The 24,591-nt window shown below is 55.4% G+C and overlaps 1 protein-coding gene across 2 annotated transcripts in view; it reads left to right on the top strand.

Moving 5' to 3' along the window:
- The window catches only part of LOC116948855 (protein patched homolog 1-like), a 59,325-nt gene that overhangs the window by 11,758 nt on the left and 22,976 nt on the right, over positions 1–24,591 (top strand). For both annotated transcript variants that reach the window (XM_032966022.2, XM_032966021.2), the window contains exons 2-13: positions 406–598; positions 8,090–8,306; positions 9,237–9,306; positions 9,616–9,707; positions 13,287–13,488; positions 13,741–13,862; positions 14,253–14,400; positions 15,923–16,054; positions 18,499–18,654; positions 19,475–19,567; positions 20,818–20,943; positions 24,192–24,310. In XM_032966022.2, the coding sequence (XP_032821913.1) occupies positions 406–598; positions 8,090–8,306; positions 9,237–9,306; positions 9,616–9,707; positions 13,287–13,488; positions 13,741–13,862; positions 14,253–14,400; positions 15,923–16,054; positions 18,499–18,654; positions 19,475–19,567; positions 20,818–20,943; positions 24,192–24,310 (1,670 nt within the window). The remainder of the gene's footprint in view (positions 1–405; positions 599–8,089; positions 8,307–9,236; positions 9,307–9,615; positions 9,708–13,286; positions 13,489–13,740; positions 13,863–14,252; positions 14,401–15,922; positions 16,055–18,498; positions 18,655–19,474; positions 19,568–20,817; positions 20,944–24,191; positions 24,311–24,591) is intronic.

The following is a 24,591-nucleotide window of genomic DNA, read 5'->3' as shown; positions in this document are numbered from 1 at the left end:
CACTATATCTGCATTGGTGTGTGATTTGAGCACGTGTCTGTACGAGACAACGCACAGGTTGTCCGTGCATCTTTCAAATCACTCGATTGGGATTACACACATAGCAGCAGCAGAAGTCATCGGCCTCTATATTGTCAAACTAATGCCCCTATTGCAGGCCAGGCGCTGAGTCACCTCGTCCCGCGCACAGGGACAGCTGCCACTGAGGGTGCCCTTTAAAACACGTGTTGGGATAATGCCGATGTTGTGATGTGAGAAGCGCTACGAGACTCCCCGGCGTGGAGAAGGAGGAGGGCGGCTTCATGGACACACAAATCGGTATCGCGATCGGTCCATTTGTCGGGCAGCACCAGTGACCAACCGCGCGCGCGTGTGCCTCCCGCTCTGCCGCTTCGTCCAACGCAGGGGGTCCCGGCTCGATCCTGCACCCCCGCTCGCCTCCGGGAGCGCCTGGAGGCCGCCTCCTTCTCGCTGGGATGTAAACTCCAGCGCAACTGCGGCAAGGCTCTGTTTGTGGGCGTCCTCGCCTTCTGCGCCTTCGCGGTCGGGCTGCGCGCGGCGAGGATGGAGACGGACGTGGAGGCGCTCTGGGTTGAAGGTAACGCGAGCGGCGGGCGCGGGGATTTTGCGAGCGGCGCCATTTGGAGAGAGAGAGAGAACCTTGTGATGTGTGTGTGATGTGTGGATGCGTGGCACCCCCCCCCCCTACCACCTCCACCCCCCTCTCTCCACGACTCCTACCCCACCGGCTCAGCCCGGGCCAGTGGGCGCTCCGTGTGTGGTCCGCGTGCGTGTGGCTGGCGGGAGGGAGGGGGGATCAGGCGCTGGGGTTTGGAGCGAGGTGGGAGGGTGAGTGAGTGGGGGGAGAGTGTGGGGGGTAGGGAGGGTGGAGGCGCGCACAGGGGCAATGGGAGTCGGGGATAGAGAGAGAGGGAGGTTGGGGGGGCTGAGAGGAGAGACAAACAGAGAGAGCGGTAACACAAGCGCACACCACAAACTGTAAACACAGGGCCCGCACATAAACACCACGAGCCACAGACAAACAGCACAAACGCACACCGTACGCGAGACACAAAGACACACACACACTTGACACACACACGCTTGACACGTAACTACAACAACTATACACACGCAGCCAGCCACCAGACACGCCGCAGACTTTACACACAAATGTACAGAACTTTACAGGGGCCATGCACACTACCGCGCCACTCGAGACGCGCACACACGCGCGCGCACGGACATCTACACACACGCGCACTCTCTCACAGCTGTGCGCTCTCTGGTTTTCTGCTGGTGGCTCCAGCGCGCTGCGTCGAGGGCTGACGACACAGCCCCCCGCTCTCTGCTTACTCTCTCTGTCTCTGCCCCCCCCTGTGTAGCCTGCGTCCAGGCTCTGCCGCACAAACACGTGTGCCGCGTGCACGCGTGTGCGCGTGTGTCCACGGGCTCGGGGAGCGGTACTGTAGCGGTCAGCGCGCTCCGCGGCGAACCCAGCCACCGGAGTTCGATTCTCGCTCATGGGTCACCGTCACCAGTGAGGATTCTCTGAACAGGTCCTGGGCCTCCCCTAGGTTCACTCGGCCTCAAATGAATACCTGGTGCGGTGTGTAAACATCGCCACGAGGGAGACAAAGGCGGCCAGCCGTGGTGCTGGGCAACCACCCGCTCGTGTGCCGTGCCGGCCTTCAGAGGTGTTCGCGAACAGCACTTGCCCCAAACAGTCTAAGGCTATACGGGGGATCTTTGTCTTTGTCGGTGGGCTCACAGCTGCCTATAGAGTGGCTGGATTGGTTGGCGATAAGCAAAAGTAGATAAGAGCGAGAGAGATGCATGCGGGAAGGTTGCGGTAGGGTGGGGGGTATTCGTGCTGGGAGGGATGCGGGAGGGAGCAGAGAGGGAGCAGAGAGTGCAAATGAAGGGGATGCGGGAGGGACAGGAGATGGATGCGGGAGGAGGAGGAGGGATGTGGAAGAGAGAGAGAGATTGGTGGTGGGGGGGTATGCGAGTGGGTGAGCCGCTCTCCGCTGCTCTTTTCCTCTCCAGCCGACACAAAGTTGCGCTTCTTCCATTGTCGTGGTCACGGCTTTAAAGGCGCCGCGCGCACTTTTACACAGCGCCCCTTGCTCCGGGATTTTATATATATAAATATAATATTTATATATATGAATATAAATGTGTGTTTTTTAATCTGTCCAATTCGTGGCGATCGCTCGTGTTGAGTGGCTTCGTGGACGTATGAAAGGGCGTTGCAGTTATTCGTCCGCTGTGGCGGCAGAGCAAAGTCACGGACGGAAGTTGACCCGGGGCGCCTTATATTCAGAAGATGACGAGGATGTCATTGTTGGAGGGCCTTTGTTATCTCTTTGGCGACAGAGAGAACTCAGCTTGTCAATGTCATCGCTTCACCTGTCACTCATTCTTCGTGATCGCAACACTCTCAGCATGAACGTTGTCTGGTCCACACGCATCACCATGCCACTAACCATCAGAGGTGTTGGTTGCGATGTCATCACCGTCTCACCCATCACCCTCCTCGGTGTCTCTCCTCGTCCTCCTCTGTCTCTCCGCATTTCTCTTCTTTGCCTCTCGCTCTCTCGCTCTCTCTCTCCATTCTCCCGTAGCGCTTAGCATTCAGGGAGTAGTAACGTTGGGGGGGGGGGGGGGGGTTAGAGGGGGAGAGACGGGGGAGGGGAAGTAAGGCACTAGACAATGTCTTTTGTCTGTTATTGTTGGGAGGAAGCCGCGAAGAGAAAGAGAGCGACCCCCCCCCCACACACCGCCTCGCCACCCCCCCCCTCCCCTTGTAAAAAAATGCAAATTTGCAAGTGAAAGAAGCCTCCTCCTCCTCCTCGCTGCAGCATTGAGGAGGAGGAGGAGAGGCAGATGCTGTGAGAATAGATGCCGCACTCTGTGCACCCCCACCGCCAGCTCCTCCGCGCGTCATGGCCACTGACTGCTGCACCGCGCTGCCCGGGTTTGTTTGGAATTGCTCCGGTTTCCCTGCACCACCAGAGCAAAGACAAAGACCCCCACCACCACCACCACCCACCACCAACTCCCACCCCCCCCCCCCCGTGTAGCCTGTAACGAGATTTGTTGGGGTAAGCGCTGTTAGCGAGTAGCACCTATGGTATAGGCCGGCACGGTACACGAGGGGGTGGGTGGCCAGCACCACCGCCGACCGCCTTCGCCTCCCTCGTGTCGCTTGCTACTCATTTGAGGCTGAGTCGACCGAGGGGAGGCCCAGGACCGGTTCAGATAATCGTCACCGGTGTTGGCCGTGAGCGGGAATCGAACCCGTGTCCGTAGCGCAGCGTGCGAACCGCTACAACTACCACCACCAACACCACCTAGCCAGCCTGCCCACCACCTTCTACCACCCAACTTCCTCCTCCTACCTCCAGGCGCCCGTAGCTCAGATCCCCCCCCCCACCCCCATTCCACCATTCCTTGACGACTCCCCCATTGTGATTGTGTCCTGCCACTGAGCAAGGCTACAATCTCCAACTCATGGGGTAAGCTTCTCCCGAGATGCGACGGGAATTTGGAAACCTGGCCAGGCTATAATAGATTAGGGCTTCGTATTACGCAGCCATTGTGTTTGAATGAGTCCGTGCGTGCGTGTTTAGGTCGATTCGGCCTCAAATGAGTACCTGGTACGGTGTGTAAACGTCGCCACTGGGGAGACAAAGGCGGCCGGGCGTGGTGTTGGCTACCCACCCCCTCGTCTGCCGTGCCGGCATTCATGTGTGCTCGCTAACAGCACTGGTCCCAATCGTCTGTTCCAGGCTGTGCGGGGAACTTCTGTCTTTGTTTAGGGATGTGTGGGGAGCCGTAGTGCAGCAGTTGGCACTGCGCTACGATTCCGGCGACCCGAGTTCGATTCGTGACGATTTTATGAACCAATCCTGGGCCTCCTCTAGGTCGACTCGGCCTCAAATAAGTGCTGTACCTGGCTCGATGAGTCAACGAGAGCGACAAAGGCAGCCCAGCGTGGTGTTCGATCAAAGCACTTGCCGCAGACGTCTGTTCAAGGCCATATGGGGGATTTTTTGTCTTTGTTTATGTATATACGTGTGTGTGTGTTATGTATGTGGGTGTGAAGTATAGCCAAACAACCCACCATGACGAACAAACGTGGGAAGGAATTCATCCAGCAGTGGATTGGCAGGGGGCTTCAAATTAATATATTATATAACGCAAGTTGTATGCAATGGAGGTCTGCAAAAAAACGCCTACACATGAGATCTTTGTCTTTACTTTAGGTGTACACCTATATGTGTGTGCATAGGTGCAATTGTGTAATGTGGTTAAGTGTGTGTACGTGTGTGTTACGTGTCAAGATGCCCAGCCTTGCGTGTGTAGTAACGCTGTGTGTAACATGTGGAGCGTGGGTGTTTATCTCGCGAATTCGCTGACGATGACAGATGCTGGCAAGGGAATGCATGGACGCACGGATGGGAGGAACACGGGGCGAGACCGAGCGAGTTATGCCCAGATATCCGCGCTTACGCTGGGCTCCAGTCAGATTGAGGGCACGCTTGGTCTGCTCGTGTGTCTGCCGTGCCTGTGAGTGAATGCGTGAGTGGGGAGCGGTAGTGCTGCGGGCCCAGGCATCCCGAGTTCGATTCCCGCTCACGGGCAACGCCGGTGACGATTATCTGAACCGGTCCTGTGCCTCCCCCTAGGTCGACTCAGCCTAAAAATGAGTACCAGGCACGGTGTGTAAACATCGCCACATCGTAAAAAAACAACAATCGTACAACAAAACAAACATGACATTCATTTTTTTGTTTGTTCCAATGGAAATACATTTTTAACGGGCGCACAAATACAGAAACTGCAGAGGCTCGGGGTCACAGCGTCACCACACCACCTCGTCCTTACCGGCATTAATTAGCCTCGGGTCTGCTCGTGTGTCTGCCGTGCCTGTGAGTGAATCCGTGAGTGGGGAGCGGTAGTGCTGCGGGCCCAGGCATCCCGAGTTCGATTCCCGCTCACGGGCAACGCCGGTGACGATTATCTGAACCGGTCCTGGGCCTCCCCTAGGTCGACTCAGCCTAAAAATGAGTACCAGGCACGGTGTGTAAACATCGCCACATCGTAAAAAAACAACAATCGTACAACAAAACAAACATGACATTCATTTTTTTTGTTTGTTCCACTGGAAATACATTTTTAACGGGCGCACAAATACAGAAACTGCAGAGGCTCGGGGTCACAGCGTCACCACACCACCTCGTCCTTACCGGCATTAATTAGCCTCGGGTCCTCATTGTTATGCAAATTAGCCGGTGGAGGCGCCGTGTAAGATGGGCAGAGCATGAGAGAAGCTCTGGGGGGGGGGGGGGGGGATGTGATCATATTTTAATATTGGATTGTGATGGGTGTCGATCAGTTAGACGGGTTAGGTGTTGCTGTTCCTGTAATATTGTTTTTATGTGTGCTGATGAGAGGGTTGGTTAGGGTTTTGCTGGATGTGATTTGTCAAGCCGCGTTGAGATCGGTGGTGATCGCGGGGTGGGTGGCGAAGTTCGACTCCCGGCCATGGGCAATATCAGTGGCGAGTAGCATCTTGAACCTGTCCTGGGCCTTCACTGGGATGGATAACGAGACGGTGAAAACAAGCAAGCAAACAAAGGTCACAACGGCCATTTCAAGGATTCGCGTTAAATGCATGGCCAGAGACGAGCAGAGATGGCCAAGATGCGACGATAACTATAAATGTTTTGCGAGTGAGGCAGCGAGAATGGGAACATGCAGTTTGTGTTTATGGTGCAGTGTAATGTCAGCAGTGATTGTGTATGGACTCACACGTGCGTCTGTTTGGATGCACGTGTTTGTGGACATGTACATGTACGGGTGTATGCACACATTCAAGAGTGTGTGTATGTATGGATACATGTGTGCGGCCCTGCCTGTGCACATGCGGATACACGTGTCCGAATGAATATACTCTGTGTAAATGTGGACATGGTGCACCTAGCCTGGCACGGGCGCTGTGGTGACGTCGCAAACGGCGGTTGTTGTGTTTTGACTTGTGTATTTGTGCACACACCTCTGCGTGTGAGCTGCTGAACGTGTGTGCAATGTGTGAACATCGCCACTGGGGAGACAAAGGCGGCCGGGCGTGGTGCTGTCCACCCACCCCCTTCGTGTCCCGTGCCGGCCTTCATAGGTGCTCGCTAACAGCACTTGCCCCAACAGTCTGTTAAGGCTATATATAGGGGGGATCTTTATCTTTGCGTGTGTACGGCTGCACGTGTATGTATGTACGGACACGTGTGTGTGTGTGTGTACGTACGGACGCACACACGTGTGCTTGTGTTGGAAAACACGAACCGCGCCATTTGTGCCGAAGGAGCGGTGGCATCGCGCGCCGCCCTTAGTCCACGGCGGAAATCCTCCCCGGTCCAGCGTCTCGCGAGGGCTCCGTGCTCCGCCTGCGTCTCTGTCTTTGGCCTAATGAGCGATGGCCTGAATTGAAAGCAACATATTGTGACAAATTTATCCCTTAGTGAGTTGACGTATGCGTGAATAGAGGGCTCGGCGAGGAGGGGGTGGCCGCGATGCCTCAGTAGAGGCGAGAGAAAGAGACCCCACGGCAGGGGGAGGGGGTGGAGTCTGGGGGGGGGGCTTCTCTCTGGGCTCCGTGGCTGATGGCTGGGTCTGATGGTGGCTGGGTCTGATGGTGGCTGGGTCTGATGGTGGCTGGATCAGATGGTGGCTGGATCAGATGGTGGCTGGATCAGATGGTGGCTGGGTCTGATGGTGGCTGGGTTAAATGGTGGCTGGGTCAGATGGTGGCTGGATCAGATGGTGGCTGGGTCAGATGGTGGCTGGGTGATGGTGGCTGGGTCTGATGGTGGCTGGGTCAGATGGTGGCTGGGTCTAATGGTGGCTGCGATGGTGGCTGTGTCTCTCGGTGTCTGGATCTGATGGTGGCTGGGTCTGATGGTGGCTGGGTTGGTGGCTGTGTCTCTCGGTGTCTGGATCTGATGGTGGCGGGTCTGATGGTGGCTGGGTCTCTCGGTAGCTAGATGGGTTGGTGGCTGGGTCTCTCAGTGGCTGGGTCTGATGATGGCTGGGTCTCTCTGTGGCCGAGTGGGTTAGTGGCTGTGTAGGGTATGTAGCTGGGTGGCTTTTTGGCTGTGGAGGTAGGTGGCTCGGTGACTGAATGGTTTGGTTGGATTGTGGGTTGGTAGCGATGTGGGTTCGTGGCTAGGTGACTGGCTGAATTCATGGCTGGTTTCACGGCCCGTTGGAGTGGCGGTTTGGTGGCTGTGTAGGTTAGCAGTTGTATAAGTAAGCGGCTGGATGATTTGGTAGCTGGCTGTATGGGTAACCGTTGGTGATTTGGTATCGTTTGTGGATCGGCGGGTTGGCGAATTGGTGCTGTTCACTGCGCTGTCGCTCACGACCTCAGTTCCTGAAACCCCCCATCTGTATCCAAAAAAAATAAAAAAACTAAGAAAGAGAAAAAAAACTCCTTCCCCCCCCCCCCCCAAAAAGAGAAATCTCTCGCATGGCCCCCGGCGGGAGATTTCCTGTGGAGCAGCGGGGGTGCCATTTCTACCGAGGGGTAATCCGGGTAATCCGGCCCCAGAGCACACGGCCACGCGCACACGCACGCGCAGCGCCGAGACGCCACGTACGCGCGCAGACGGCGGTGTGACGGAGTCATTACCATCGTCAAGAGCACCACCGCCATCGCCATACTCAAATCGTTGCGGCAGTCATTAATGGCATCGTGTTGGCTCCTTTTTCTGGGATCCTCACCTCAGTTTCCGAATGGAATCATCAAAATACTTTCCACCATCACCGTCATCAGTATAATTACTGCTGTCATTGTCGTCTTTAATGAAATCATCATGGTCTGCGCCACCATCACTCACCACTATTGCCAAGACGAGGATAGCCATGACCGCCATCATCACCTTCATGCGTGTCATTATTTCTGCCTACATCATCGTTCGCGGTGCCAATGCTGTCACTCTTGCCCCAGCGGCTTGACATCCGTGTGTCCGTGCGTGCGTCCACTCATCCTGCGCGTCCGTCCGCGTGCGCGTCGTTCCCACCGCAGTGGGCGGGCGGTTGAGCCGCGAGGTGTCGTACACGCACGAGCACCTGGGCCCCGACTCCGCACTGGGCCTGCAGCTGCTGATCCAGACTCCGCGCGGGGCCAACAACGAGGCGGGCAAGGACGGGGGCAACGCCGGCGTGCTCACGCCCGACGGCCTCGCCCAGCACCTTCGCTCCGCACACGCCGCCAGCCGCGTCTCTGTCAACCTCTACGGCCGGTACGTGCCCGTCGGCCCACCCCGCCCCGGTGGCACTGCCCCGCTGCTGCCACGTTTCAGGCGGCGCGAGCCGAGGCAACGCGCTGTCCGCGTGCTGCGTGTGCGCGTGTCCCGCGCAGGCCTAAATAGGTGCTCGCTAGCAGCGCTTGCCCCAACAGTCGATGTAGGTTACCTGGTTAGCTAGTGGGGAATTTGTTGAAGGCGACAGAGGCAGGGAGGGATGTTTGGACGTACGGATGTAAGGCAAAGTCTGTTAAGGGCTACATGGGCGATCTTTTGTATTTGCATGTGTGGGCAGTTTGTGTCCGAGTTGTAGGGCTGTGGCTATTGTACAGGGCTACCTGGGTTTGAGTTCCGAAATTACCACCTGCAACATCATCGTTATTATTAACATCCTTATCATCAAAAACTACAACCAACAACATTGTTATTATTATTATTATCATCATCATAATTATATATTTATGCGATCCAACCCAAAAACCTCTTATTATGGATAATTATTATGATCGACAATCGAGGTCCTGTTCAGTTTCAGGCACCGATTGCCACTGAATCAAACCGACATCACTGTGAGTGCAGTACAGGACACGGTCCCCTAAAGCTCTGTTCCACACACGATCAACGTATCCACACGCACACACGCACACACACACACGCACACACACACACGCACACACACGCACACACGCACACGCACGCACACACACGCACACACACACACACGCACACACACGCACACACACACACGCACACACACACGCACGCACACGGCTCGTGTCCCCGTGTTGTGTTGGCCTCGCAGCAAACACCGATCACAGCTGCCGTAGCCAAACGCGGCCTCGCCGCGGCCCGTGCCGCCAATTGACTGACCGCCTCCCCCTGCCCCCCTCCGACCTCCACCTTCCCCTCCGCACGTTCTGCTTCCAGGAACTGGGACCTGAATAAAATCTGTTACAAACCTGGGATTCCACTGACGGAGAACCGCGTGCTCGATCAGGTACGGGGGGGGGGGGGCGTACAGACGCACGATCGTTTCGCGCGTGTCCCGGTACTGGTGAACGGAGCAGCTCGGCTCGAATTCGAGTGGCCGTGGCAACCCGGGGAAGCTCCTCGTTCAGGCGACAATGCTGCCGTTAACATACGCGCCGCTCAGAAGTAATGCATCGTTGCCTTTTTGAAAATGTCGCCGCATCGAAAGTTTTTCGGATTGCGTATTACTTATATCTGCACGCATACACGCGCTCACGCACGCACGTGCTAATCCACGCACCCTCTCGCCGGCCGCATGGCATTGTCACCCTGACAGGCGATGGAGAAGCTTATCCCGTGTGTGATCGTGACGCCGCTCGACTGTTTCTGGGATGGAGCCAAGCTTCAGGGAGGGAAGTTTTACCTCTCGTAAGTTCGTACAAAATTCATGCAAACACACGCACACACACGTGTATTATCTGTGCCAGGTGGCAGCCCCGAGGGAGACCTGGGCCTGCAAGTAATACAGTCAGCATGTGAAATATTTAACACCGTAAACCTTATACCAAAAAAACAATGAGCGACAGGCGTAACCCCCCCCCCCCCCCCCATTAAATTAACAACGATGCAGAATATAAGTTTAGAACGTAATCAAATTAGTGGCTAGATAAATTGTAGCTCTGGAATAGGTGATGGCTCACAGTGACCGAGTAACGAATCACCGCTGGGTCCCCGCCAACTCTGAGAGGTGGGGGGGGGGACCCTCGTTAATTCTTCCTGGATTTTGAGTGGCCACTTAAAAACTCATTATTGCGATTTAAACCATCTCATGGGTTTATTTTCTTCCACCAAACGCCAGCTGCTGCCCACCCCAGCTCAGCACATTGGCTCCTCGCTTATTAAAAAAAAAAAAACTGTAGGAATTTCACTCCGAGTCTTTTTAACAACGTTGACAGTTTCGGTTTGTGGCACGGCCCACAATGCGACCGGCTCTTGTGAATCATGCCACAGGCCCAGCGGTGTGGCCCTGCTCTCATCGCGGCACAGGTCACAGTTCACGGCTGGTAGTTTCGGGGTGGTGGTAGTGGGAAGGGGGAGGAAGGGGAAGGGTGGGGGTAGGGGATAGAGCTCAGGGTGGCTGTGGGCTGGTTGGAGAGAAAGGCATTAGGCTGCTCATGATGGGCAGCGGTCATGCGCTCCGCTTGCGGAGGGAATCATCCTTCCCGCCGAGGGAAATTTGGGGATTTTAGGTGTACAAACACGATGCACGCCGTCCGTTGTCCGGCAGAGTGTTATTACCGCTGCACGGCCGATGGCTTTCATTTCAATGGGCTGCTGTGAGGCAGCGCTGGGACGTTGAGTAGGATTTTTGTTCCCCTCGAACCGTGAGCATCGTGGCCTTGAATCGCAAGGGCCAAATACCGTTGGCCGTCACTCAAGCGTGGGTTAATTACCCCGCCAACAAACGGCGCTTCTATAAGGGGTTTTGGGTGGACGCAAACAAAAACTGCTTTTAATTGGGGACTTCTCGATGCACGCAGCTCACGACTGCTCACAGCGCCCCCCCCCTCCCAGTTTCTTCTGAGCTCTCTCCGAAGCCGTAAGGGCCCAGCGCTTGAGACCACGATTATAATGCAGTTACCTCCACGAACTCTCTGCTGGAATGACTGAAGAGTGGCTTACAAAGTTGGCTTATTATGAAACTAAAAGTATATAGGAAACCACGTTTTGCAGTGATACTCAGGCATAGTTTACAAAACTCATGAAGCGCTCGTCGCATTCGTCATCAGCATCGCCTGATCGTGGACGTAAAGCACACGTTTGTGAGTTCACTTCGGATGCCAAGGGAAACGGACGAAATATAAAACTGCATTTATTTTTTTACACTGATGGCATTTATCTATCCAGGGAAGTCTCACTGAGCGTCAGGACTTCATTGGGATATTTGTAGCAATTCTCGTCGTTTTGCATTTTTTCAGTTCTACTTTTAAAAAGGTTTATATTTAGAAAAATGAATAGCTTTCAAAGAATTATTAATTTATATTTCGGCAATTTTTAGGTTTTTTGCTCGTGGCGGCGTACCAAAAAAAACGCGCGCACTTTTTATTTTTGTTTTTTTGCGAGTTTCTGATTGGGCTGAGCCGGCCGGGAGCGCACAAAGGCAGGGTCCGTTAGTGGTGAGGACGTGCTCCGTCCGTCTAAGCGCAGGCCACACAAAGGGGGCTCTGCAAGGCCAATGAAGCAGACAAAATGCCAGGGAACGGCTTCCATGGACCTGCATGTAAAACAGCCCTGCCCGGGTGTGGGAATGTGGGGCTCGTGGGGGGCGAGCGTGTGCGCGTGTGCGCGTGCGCGCGTGTGTGCGTGTGCGTCGATGCACGCGCGCGAGCGTGAGTTTTGTGTGCACGCGCTGGCGCGTCGTTCTCTCGTGTGCACGCGCGTGGGTTGTGCGCTCGTGCCTGGATGTGCACGTGCGCCTGCGCTTACACGTGTGCAGGTGTGTGCAGGCGTTTGTGTCTTCGCTTTCTTTTGTGCGTGTACATGTGCATGCGCAAGTGTGTCAGTGTGCGCGACGAGATGTAGAGTTTGGAACTTTGAGGATGGGTGTTTTGTTCATGAGTTGAATGAAAGCTTCGAAGTGTTTTGCGTTTTTTTTTTTTACTCGGGCTGGGAAGAAGCACTGACACCCAGCGCCTTGTTTGCTTGGCCGGCCGATTCCCCTTTCATGAAGCCAAGTTCCAAACCTGTTTCTGTACCACTTAAAATCTAGAGACTTCTGTCCATTTGTCTGCACATTTTTATTCCCACGACCCACGTGAGTGTGTGTGTGACTGTGAGCGTGCGTGAATGCGTCCGTGTGCACGTGTGCCCGTGTGTGCGCTCACGTGTGTGAGTACGCTTGTCTTTGTGTGTGTGTGTGCGGTGGTGGCTGTCATCCCCGGCCGGCCGCCCATGTGTCCCCCCTGGTCCCCTCATTATTACAAAAGTGGGGATTGCACAAGGAACGAAGGGCAGGGGCGGGGGGGGGGGGGGAGCTGTGTGGGGAGAAGGGGCAGGGAACAGAAAGGAGTCGTGGTCTCCCTTCCCGTCTTTCCCAGTGAGTTATTTACGAGCAGCCGCTCCCCGAGAGAAACCCCCGCCCGGACCGCCCGGCTGCCAAGGAGGAGGAGGGAAAAAGAAACATTCCGTTTACCCTCAAGACTTCAGCATAACAGCAATTATGTTTGATCGCGTTCAACACAGGGCAGCCCTCTTCTCTCTCCCAGAGCGCGCGTCCGCGCGGGGGTTCGTCCTGCCGCGGCCGCTTGGCGGGTATGGCGTCTAATCGGCGACCAGGCCCACGCACCGTCCGCGGATCGGCGGCGGCGGTGGCAGCGCCACGGCTCTGGGCGATCGCAGGGAGCGGAGGGGAAAAAAAAAACCCGGGGTGGCGAGGATTGGGAGGGTGGCGAGGCCCCCGCAGGTTGGGGGCTCTTAACGACAGTCAGATCATCCCCGCCGATTACGGGGTCGGCCGCCACGCTCGGCCGCGCCGCGGGGACGGATAATTCTTCATGTGAAATTGTTCGGTGGAGGAATACAAAAAATATAATAATAATAGAGAGGGGGGAGGAGGCCGTGCCCCCCGCTGCCTCCTGAGCGCGCTCCAGAAAATCAGACGTGGGGTTGTCGTCGAACGTAAACGCACGGTGGCAACACCGGTCTGCGACGTCGATAGACAGTTTTTGTTTGTTTTGCTGAAAGCCCTCTTGACAGCAATGTATCAAGAGCCTCAGAAGGGCTCTGCATCTTCCCGAGTGCGAGGCCTCGGGCGGTAACCGTGCGGGCAGGTGCTGTCCCCTCGTATGCGTGGACTTGTTCTGGGCCAAACTCTCGTGAATGTAGCTGTCCAAATATCACAAGATATGACATTCCTGAAAAAAAAAATCGAGTCAGTGAGGATTTCCTGGGTTAATAATTGGCATTGATCTTATCACATTGACACTAACTCCTCCTCCATTGCGGCAGGAGCACACTGGAGTACCGCTGGACCAACCTGGACCCGCAGGCCTTCCTGCAAGGCTTCCAGGCTCTGCGCGACCTCGACCTTGGCGACCTCGAGGAGCTGCTGTCCCGGGCCGAGGTCGGCCGGGGCTACGTGGACCGGCCCTGCCTCGACCCCACGGAGCCCGACTGCCCTGCCAGCGCCCCCAACAAGCAGCGCCGCGAGGTGAGAGGTCACCGCGCGACCTTTTCTTTCCCTCAAGCCCCGCGCTCCATCGTCGGGCACTCGGCTCCCGTGCTCGCGAACGCCTCTCGGGTCGCACCATCTCATGGCGACGTCGGTTGGAAGGGAATCCGACGGACGTACATCCAGGGCCTACATCTGTCACTCTGCTGTCGCGGGAGATCGCACTCGTTTTTGTCCTCGTCCGAAGCCGACGATCACAGCTTGCTTTCTCTCCGTCGCCGCCCGCCGTAGCCTCTGGACATTGGCCGGGAGCTGTCCAAGGGCTGCCATGGCTTCTCGCGCAAGTTCATGAGCTGGCAGGACGAGCTGATCATTGGCGGAGCGCGTCACAACAGCAGCGGCTCGCTGGCGAGGTGAGCCTCTCGCTCGCGCTCTCCGTCCTCGTTCGGTCCGGTGATCGCCTCCCCCCCCAATAGGCAATGGTGGCAACTAGGGTTACCGCCTGTCCTGGTTTTCCGAGGGACATCCTCTTGTTGCAGTGGCCGTCTTGGGAAATGAAAACAAAAGCCTTCCCGGGACATTAAGATTCCAGTTTTATTCTTGTCAGTTTGCGTCATAATAGTAATAACAATACACCAATCGAGATGAGGCATTTAGACGCTCCCCTCTTCTGCCATCAGTGAGATATTCTCCTTCCCACGACAACGTCCCGGGTGTTTTGTTTGTCGCTGTTGTAAAGTCGTAGGCGGCAGCGCCAGTGCTGATGGAGCGAGTGGGTCGTGCGCTTGTCGTGGTGTGCGCAGCGCCGAGGCCCTGCAGACCATGTTCGTGCTGATGAACGCGCAGCAACTCTACGAGACCTACAAGGACAACTACGAGGTGTACGACCTGCGCTGGACGCTCGACAAGGCGGCCGCCATCCTCGATTCCTGGCAGCGCAAATTCGTCGAGGTGAGACGCGAAAAACGTGCCGCGCCGTGTAAAGAAAACAACTGCTCTTACAATTTCCGAAAACCTCCATGAATAATTCATTGTTTGGGTTAGGCCACATAACCTTTTACCGAGTGAATGCGATGCATTACTTCACCTACGTCAGGTGTTGCCCACGAATTAAGCCTCCTCGTCCGAAACGCCAGCGATGGCATGCAGCTTCACTCCCTTCATCCTTGGCTTCTCCAGTTTTGTAATTTTGTTGAAGTAAAAAAAATTACCTCCCCACGGAGGTCGGCTTAACAAGCATCGCAGATCATTTTCATGTTATTGCAATACCCGACGGTCGTGTTAATTGTTTAAAAAAAATTTAATGATGGAAATTAAGATTACGTCTAAATAATGCCGAGCGATGCTTGGAGCATCTGCGGGGGTCGATGCGGGGGTTGGGAAGCCACCGATATTCCCAGCGGTTGTTGTTTTGAAGCCGACCGGCGGCAGCGGTGTCAGCGCTGTGGGCCCTGCGAGACCGCCTAAGCCCGTAAGTGGCTTCCTCGATAAAATAGTTTTGAGCAAAGGGTCTCGGGATGAGCGTGCTGGTCAGGTTGGGGGTTGGGGGGGGGGAGAATTGCTGAAGGAGGGAGAGAGAGAGGGAGGGAGGCAGCCGCGGGAGGGAGGGGAGAGAGCGAGCGAGGGAGGGAGGGAGGTGGGGCTCGCGTGTCACTCAATTAGTGGATCGTGCTTTGTGCGGCCCATTCACAGCCTCCCGCTGGCAACCAACGACAACATCGCAGATCAGGCCTGAGTGAGGGCCTTTAGCCGTAATGATCCACAACAGCCCATGCCTCGCTAGTCTCTTTGAGTTTGTGCTGCTTTTCTTGAAGAGTAACGCCGCCGCCGCCGCCGTCGGCAGGCAGGCAAAAAAAGGAGGCCATACATGCACCGAATTAAAATAAAAACACGGATTTTTTTGGAGGGGCGGGGGGGTGGAGGTTTGGCCAAGAAGAACGGTTTTCCATCGGCGAGCACTCCCCGCTTTGACGTGTGGATCCGAAACGCGGACACTGACGAGGCAAGTGGAGACGAAAGCTGAAAAGTGCGCGATGCAGCGTGGAGAATGGCACATGCTTGGAATTACACCGAGAGACAGGAAGAGGATCACACGGATTAGAAACCATAACGCAACGGATGCAAGCTTGGGCAGGACACGTCGCAGCTAGGAGGGTTGACTTCCCGGTTGTCGAGGCTGGCGACGGAATGACGGCAAGAGCAGGGAACGCGCCCTACAGAGGACGTGCACTGTGGAGATGGAGCGATTAAATCAGGTGCTAGTTGGATTGTTACATCCCGTGTCTGTGAGTGATTGGGGAGGCCTTCATCCAAGAGTGGATAGATTTTGGCGATGATGCAGCCATGATGGTGATGATGTTCATGATGCGGTGGTGATGATGGTAATGATACGGCGGTGATAACGAGGATGATGACGACGACGACGACGACGGCGATGATGATGACGATCACGCGGCGTGTTTCCCTGCGCCAGGTCGTGCACGCCAGCGTGCCCGCCGACTCCGCTCACGACGTGCTGCCCTTCTCCACCGCCACCATCGAGGGCATCATGAAGTCGTTCTCGGAGATGAGCGTGATGCGTGTCGCCGGGGGATACGTGCTCATGGTACGGGTAGATCGGTTTGGCAGATTGAATCAGACTCGTTTCGTCTCGTCACTCCAATGCACACTCGTATTCTCTAAAACACATGCCAATCAGTGCCGGATTATCCTAGTAGCAAAAGTAGCTACATATGTAGCTACGGGACCCACACTTTCAAGGGTCCCGCGCTAAACGCTTTCAAGCTATCAATTCCGGTTCAGTGATTCTGCACTTGCTCTATCACTAAAGTACTATACTGCCTTCAACTTTTTATGAACGACTGGGTGTTTAAGGTTAGCGATTTGTCGTATTATCTGGCTGTTTAGCAAATGAAAAAAAATACAATAACTTTACTATGCAAGTAAAAAATGCGTGTTTTAATATTTATGTATTTTTTATTTGTATTGAGGGCCCCTGTTTAACATTTGCTACAGGCCCTGCACTAGTTTAATCCGGCACTGATGCCAATGTGTGTGAAAGAGAGAGAGCGATATCAAACGTTGCGAAGCGGCTTAGCGGTGGGACAGCGACCCAAGTTTGATTCCGCAGCCGTGGCTTAACACGAGTGGCGAGTGATGGCCAAGAGCCACGGGTGAAGAATGGTGTAAAAAAAAACACAAACCATGACCGAGACGGGGTGGAGAGGCCTTCGTCCAGCAGTTTATTGACAGCAGGATGATCAAAATGATTATACCATTTCCATGATTATTATTATCATCATGTTACATCACTAAACAGGTTGGTGATAAGTCAGACCTTTTACAAGGCGTGATTTAGATTTGAAGTTTTCGTGACTGCAGGGAACCATACTTTTAGTTTTTTTCGGTAAAGTCACGTAGGTTATAAAATAAAATAAATTAAATCACGACGTTTCGGGCACAACACAAGCGTCCGTCATCAGGTGGGACAACCACAGCAAGAAACAATTCAGCAATTCTTCCACTTCAGCAATTGTTTCTTGCTGCGGTTGTCCCACCTGATGACGGACGCTTGTGTTGCGCCCAAAACGTCGTGATTTAATTCATTTTATTTTATACCTACGTGACTTTACCAAAAGAACCAAAAAGTATAAGGCGTAATTTGTACGCATTCATGCGTTTCTATCCGAGTGACTTAATACTGTAACAACAGCAATTAAACGCGTATGGACACGGTGCTTTTTTTCCCTAACGTATTCGTTGACCAAAGTGGCACCCGGTTGAGTTTGGGCTCTCGCCAGTGCCTCCATCGACGGTCTCCGGGGACCGTTGGGGCTCCCGAGGCCGCAGTCCGCGGACTCGGCAGACGGCGACCAGAAACGGCGGTGGCTTTTTTCTCCTCTTCTGCCTCCTCTCTTTTTTTTCCTGCGCATTTTCTACGAAGAATTCAGCCGTAATTACAGGGGGCCCCATCCCCTCCTCCCCCCTCCACCGTCACCGCCGCCCTGCCCCCATCGCCGTCCCCATCAGCGGGGAGAGGTGGGGGGGGGCGACCGGGAGAGGGAGGTGCCCCGGGTAGCAGGGAGGGGTCTCGTTAGGATCCTCCAGATAAACATCAGGCCCTTAGCCCCCAGTAGATTGGGGCAGCCAGAGAACTTAAGTATTTTGAGAAATATATATTTTTTAAATCTTCAGTCGCGTTGTTGTTACGCATGTGCGTTCGTTGAACTTCTCTCGCCAACCGCGCATATCAGAGGTGCGGGGGGGGGGAAGGACAACAAACTAAACGTAAAAAGCAGTTCTGAAGAAATTTTTTTCAATCTAAATAACTTAAAAGTGCAACGCTCCAGTGGCCTCCTAATATCGGAAGGAAGAGCATTCCAGGTGGCCGCAGAAGCGCATCTGAAATCGTGCGCGATGCGGTGTTCAATATTGGATCCTACCACACTCGATGGAGGCCATGAGAGAGAGAGAGAGAGAGCACCTGGAGTGAACGGATACCGAGTGTATTTGAGAGATGTGGCAGGAACAGCTACAATAACGACAATGACAATTACTTACCAAGGAGAGCATTGCCCAGTCTTAGGGCTTTTGTTTTTTTAAAGAGGGTCATGCATTGGAATGTTTGGCTTGTTTAACGAAAAGAGTGAGGGTCTAAAACGGAGGGCCCAGAGGAAAATCCACGCCTACGAGAGTTGACAAAACTTTTAACATTTCTACAGATAGTTTCGATCCACAGGCTTTAACCTACCCATGGACCGAATCTATCCGTGGGACCACACCCAAGACTCTGCTGTCATCTCCTGGCATCTCGCAGCCCTCGTTGGTGGTCACGCTACCTAGACACTAACCAGGCCTGAGCCTCCTCGCCCATTTCTCCGCGTAAAAAAATGAACATTTGAAATAAAAATGTCGATTCATTTCACGTGGCGAGCGTCCCGGCAGCGCTTGTACCAGGCGCGTGGTTATGCTCACATGCGTGGAGGCGGCTGTTTGGCGGGCGTAGCGGAGCGGAGTCGCTGGAACCGGACGGCGTGTGTGCTCTTGCAGCTGGTGTACGCGTGCGTGGTGATGATGCGGTGGGAGTGCGGGAGGTCCCACGGAGCCGTGGGCCTTGCTGGGGTCCTCCTCGTCGCCCTCTCCGTCGCCTCGGGCCTCGGGTTCTGCTCGATCGTCGGCCTCACGTTCAACGCCGCCACCACCCAGGTGCCTGTTCCCTGCTGCCGACAGCAGCGCCAACATCGCACCACCACCACCACCACGACGATTGCTGCCGCCGCTGCTGCTGCTGCCGGCACTACGACCATGACCAACGACGCTATCGACGCCACACACTGACACCCTTTATAGAACTACTGTCAGCATCACTACCGCCGCCACCAACACTAACTACCAGTACCACCACTACGAATACCCGGAGCATCACTGCTGCTATTGACGGCGTCTACAAGAGAACTCCTCTCATCCACGTTGATATCGGGGACCAGTGCTGTGAATCCTGTTATCCACAGGGTTATCCGCAATTTAACTTTTCTTAGCTGCTCGATTTTTCTCCGCAGAAAAACCCGCGAGTATTAGGAGGCCACTTTACTATGCATTGTGGGCAACGTCGTCAATAACCTTCGATAATAGAAAGAAATAGGGCTGCGGATAATAGGAGTCTGTAAATGCATCACCACAACTACTACCGCCAGCATCACTACTACTACTACCAACGTCGATGTCGTCACACCTGTCAACACCACCGCTCCTTGCAGTAGAGCACAGCACTACGAAGTCCAGAAACCACAACGCCACCGAGACCACCACCTGCGCCACCGCCACGACTTACAGCTCCATCAATTGCGCTCAGCACGGCGTGTGCCGAAAACACAGTCATCCTGATCGTTAGCCAGTTCACCGTGGGTAAGCGTTGAAGATTCATGATAAATGGGACCTGCCCTCTGCACCCCCCCACACGCATCCCTCGTACCCCCCCTCCCCACGCACCACAACCTCCCCTGACTCTCGCTGTGCCAACCCCCAGGTCCTCCCATTCCTGGCGCTTGGGGTGGGAGTGGATGACATGTTCCTGCTGGCCCATGCTTTCGTGGGACAGAGCGACAACATCCCCTTCAAGGTGAGCTGCCTGCCTAGCCGCCTGCGGTTAAACCAAGCGTAGTGATTCGACGATGGTCTCGGCCGGGTTAGTAACGGTTGCGCAAAAACAACTACGATATAAAATTTGGCTTTTTCCACTTAGTTTGGCTGAATCCTAGCTCTGAGAGTTTCAACGTTTTGGTTTGACCGCCCAGAGAGGTGAACATTTCTCCGTAGTACCGCGTGTGTGAAAGAGCACCGCCAAGTGTGTGGATAAAAAGTTAACTTAAAAGGGATCTCGGAAGTAGTTCTGTTACATCTTGTTCTGGACGGACATGTCGTCCCGTAACATGATGCTCATGGCGCAATTGGAATAACGTTGGGATAAAAGAGGATGCGACTAAAGGTGAGGCCGCCAAACCGTCGCCAGCGCGAGCGGGGTATTAACAAAAAAACGCCGGCGCTCAAGTGCCGGACAGCCGGGCCTGGTCCGAGCGAAAATCTCGTAAAAGAAGAACGATGAGTTGTGGGCTGAATGGACGCAGACCCTCGCAGAGGAGGGGGGTGTGGGGGGGGGCCGAGAGGGTTGCGGGCGATCTGTGTCGCTGTCCCTTCTCACAACAACTCGGCTCCGTCGGGGACAGAGCAAGGGCCGGCTCGGCCAAGGCTTTGCGCAGCCGACGTGTTTTAATTTCGTGAAAAAAAGTTCATCGCCGAGAGTAAACATCTCAACTTTCCAAAACATTTTTTTTTTTACGTCACTCGCTCGCAAGTGTTTTTTGTCCATTTTTTTCTCCCTCCTTCCTTCAAACCAAAGTCGAGGCAAAAAAAAAAGTAAACAATAGCAAGCGGCTTTTTGAGCCTCACTGGCTCGGGAAAGGAAAAGCCATGGAGGAAGGGGGCGGTGGAGGGAGGGAGGGAGGGGGCAGCAGTTGGAAATTGAAGGCGAAAGCAGGCGCAGAAAGAATGCACAGCTCGGGACTGTGTGGGTGGTCTCTCTCTCCCTCTCTCGTGCTCTCTCTCGATCCCCCCCCCCCACGCGTCCACCCATCCACCCACCCTCTCCCTGTCTCTCACTTCATGGCTCTGGAAATTTCACCGACTGCCCTTTTAAGACGGCGCATCTAAATCGGCCCTCCGAGAGGCGGTCAACCTCCTCGCCGCCGTCGGGGGGGTGGGGGGGGGGGGTGGCGCACGAGAGGCCCCCCCCCCCCCCCCCGAGCGCTCTTCCCCGTCGATGCCGCGATCGTGAGGTTATTTATATATTTTTGTTTCATCTTCTCGCCTCAGTACCGGCTCGGGGAGTGCCTACGCGAGACGGGCACCAGCGTGGTGCTCACCTCCGTCAACAACCTCGTGGCCTTCCTCATGGCCGCGCTCATCCCCATCCCGGCGCTGCGCAACTTCTCCCTTCAGGTAGGCGACTGCCACGCGGCCCGGCGGCCGCTCCCCACGCGGCCCAGTGGCGTCCGTTTGGCGCGAGCTCGTAACGCCGAGGGGGACGCGAGTTGGGCGGAATCGCAGCGGGCCTCGCCGTGGGGATGCCGCAATTGCTTGACGCGGGCCTACCCTGGCTAAGAAAAAAAAACAAAACGCGATTCTCGTCTGAACGGCTGCACTGAATTCAGGGAAAATCCGTCACGACCCTCTGTGGAGGTGGCGACAACTCCCGATTGGTGAAAGTTAGGAGCGCGAAGGCGTTGGGGGGGGGGGGGGGGGTGGCGGGGATGTGTGGAACTTTTATAGCAGCGGGCGCAAGCGGTGACATCTGCAGCGAGCTCGGTCGTGGCTTTTGTTTAGAGACAACGCCACGCGGGGGGGGCGGGGGGGGGGAGGCAGTGGCACCATCACCCTGCCCCTCACCCCACCCTCCCCCGCCCCTCATCCCCAACTCGTAAACTCGGCCCTACGGCCTCGCCGCGCCGCGGAGAGGAGTGTGAGAACAGTGAGGCTGATGCGGGTTAATTTTTCACTCTGGGCGAGGAAGCTGTGATCTACGAGCCACAGACCGCGCCAAAACGCCTTCCGCTCTGAGCCGTGGCCACCAGGGACCGCGGTTGGCACCGTGCGGTCTCGCTGCCGGACAGTCCAAACAGAAACCAATTTCTCTCGGCCGAACGAAAACAAAAAAACACCCCACGTAGTTACAAACCCTCTGACAGCCCCGCGCGCTGGGTCCCGTTATTTTTTTGGCATTTTGTGCCCAGCCGCAACCTGAGAGTGGCAATTACTTGAAATCCTAACTTGGCACCGCGCAGTCGAGGCATGAAAGTGGATTGTGCCGGTGGGCCGCTCGCTCACGCACGCACTCGCTCACTCACTCTCTGGCATGCACTCGCTCACTCGATCACTCGCTCACTCTCTATGGAGGAGGTGAACGCAGTGCGGAACAGGGGCTGAATAATTTGGCGTCGATGCAGGAGTGTATTCACACCACCGTGCTCCACCTCCTCGTGTCCGCCAAGTCATGCAGTGGCTTCTCGGCTTGAGAAGGATTCACAATTCCGCTTGTGAACACTATCGAGGGACGTGACATCTCCTGATCGTATAAGCCCCTTTAGCCACAACTTTGTGATATTCGGCTGTAATTCAGTTGATCTCTCTGCCATCTCTCGTCAGGAGCGCTGAACGTTTATGTTACAAGCCAGGGGTAATGATGAAGATGGTGAAAATTTGAAAATAGATTTTTGTAATGTTTGCCACGCTATACTGTTTTGCCGGGTGTCATGTGTATATATTAGAGAGTTGCCGTCAGAACGCTCACCTTTTTGCACCAGTTTGGCATGACCGATTCGACTAAACCGTTCCTGTAAATCCAGGTTCCAAACTCAGAACGCGCCCGAGTGAGCTGCAGTTCGCTTCCTAAACATTCCTGCGGCGAGAGGCGGTGGGGGGGGGGGGGGGGCGCCGTGCTCCACCGATGGCGGCCGCGTATTATCTCGCGTGAAAAGGAAAGGTTTTTGTGTGTATACGTTGTTTGATTTTCGGCGTACCGCCACCGCCGACTCCTCTCTCTCTCTCTCACCCACCCACCCACCGGGCGGGCGACTCTACAGACGAGTTTTCTCGAGGCCTCCCTTTGACGTTCAGAGGGCCAGAACGGGCCGTCCGTGCCGATGGGGGAGTCAGATAAGAGGGCCCGCGCCGTTGTTTGGCTACCCCACCCCCGCCGCCAGCGCCTCGCCCCGTGCTCCGCGTTCGGCTCCGTTGGGCGTCTATCGCCGTTGCGTGTTTGCGACGGATTATGGGCTCGGCCTTCCAGCACAAAGGGGGCTGCGGGCCGCCAGGCCTGATTACCGGGGGACCCGGCGTGGGAGGAAGGGGTGGGGGGGGGGGGAGGGACCGGTGGTGGTTGGCTAGAGGTGGACCCCTCGAGAACCCAGGGAGATGCGAATCCCGTAGGCCTGCGTGCACGGTTCCGTCTCCCCGTGCGAACGTCCCCTGGCACGTGGATCCTGAGATTGGAGTCGCGGTGCCTCCGACTGGCGGTGGCGGCACACAATCGTTTCCTTTTGTTCGTCATGTGTACGATAATAACGGTGACAATGAGCAACAACAACAACGTAAGACAATTGATAACGAAGATTCATTTCAAGATGCTGAGCATGGCTGTTTTTGGCTGTGAGTGTGCTTGATTCCCGCTCACGGTCAACACCGGTGACGAATATCTGAACCGGTTCTGGGCCTCCCCTAGCTCGACTCAAACTCAAATGAGTACCTGGTGCGGTGTGTAAAATCATCGCCACAGGGGAGACAAAAGTGGCCGGGCGTGGTGTTTGGCCACCGACCACCTTGTGCACCTTTCCAGCCATCATAGGTGCTCGCTAACAGCACTTGCCCCAACAGTATGTTAAAGGCTATAGGAGGATCTTTGTCTTTGTGTGTGTAGCTGGGTGTGTTTATGAGTGCAGCTAGGTGTACGTGTGTGTGTGTGTGTGGGGCTGGCTGGGTGGTCTGATGGGCAACACCTGAGATAATAACTTCTCAGCCCGGCCTAGCCGTGAGCCCCCAGGGTAGAAAGCAACGGGGGCTCGGCGGCATGGGGAGGGGGAGGGAGCCGGGGTGGGGCCTCGGCTGGGAAGGGTGCGATTGGTTTCTGAGTGCATTTGTGCACGTGTGTGTGTCTATGCATCAGCGTGTGTGTATAGATGCTGGGGAGCGGTAGTGTGGTGGTTAGTTGCACTGCCTTATGAACCCAGCCAATATCGGTGACGAATATGTGGACCGGTCCTTGCTTTCTCTAGGTTGACTCTGCGTCAAATGAGTACACTCGAGGCAGTTCTTGACTTACGAATAGGTTACGTTGGTGAGACCCGTTCGTAAGTGGATTTGTTTTAATCGTGCATACGGTCAGTGTTTATAACATGTGTTATGGTTTTTAAAGAAAAAGGAAGCACTGTTAAACTCACGAAGAAGAAGATATAAAACATAAAATAAAGTAACATGAAAAGAAAAAAAACACTTATGCTGACTTGCTTGTCAGCAAGGGGCGCTGTGCATCATGCGGGATGTTGGAACTCCTCACATCTCGCGGAGGATCTCGACGTTCGTAAGTCGGACGGTCGTATCTCGGAGACTCGGAGACTGCCTGTACCTGCAGCGCGCTCCGTCTCCCCGCCGACCCCGGCGCTCACGCTCTCCCCCCCCCCCCCCCGTGCTCCCAGGCCGCCGTCGTCATCGTCTTCAACCTCGCCATGATGCTGCTCGTCTTCCCGGCGGTGCTCGCCCTGGACCTGCGAAGACGTCGGCAAAACCGCATGGACTTCCTCTGCTGCCTGCCCAGGTGAGAGCATCGCCGCCGCCGCCGCCGCCGCAGCGTCGCGCCGGATCAGCGGCAGCGCGGTGCCCTTGACCCGCGGCGTCGCGCACGTCACCGTTACCGGGCCGCTCGCTGCCGCGCCGGATCGTGTCGGTTTAACCGGGAAGAATCCGCCCGGAGGTTTTGGGGGGTCTTGTCGTATCGTGGGATTTGCTTGTGCTGTCGGAGCTGGCTCACCCACAAAAGGTTGGGCCGACGTTGCTCCGACGGTGCCAACCGCATGCCAACGTTGACCCAACGTCGCG

The sequence above is a fragment of the Petromyzon marinus genome, chromosome 35, assembly GCF_048934315.1.
Source record: "Petromyzon marinus isolate PM22_M1 ecotype Great Lakes invasive population chromosome 35, UKy_Petmar_22M1.pri1.0, whole genome shotgun sequence".
In the NCBI taxonomy this organism is placed as follows: domain Eukaryota; kingdom Metazoa; phylum Chordata; class Hyperoartia; order Petromyzontiformes; family Petromyzontidae; genus Petromyzon; species Petromyzon marinus.
Note: the sequence above shows the minus strand (reverse complement) of the source record. Positions and strands in the feature narration are given on the sequence as shown.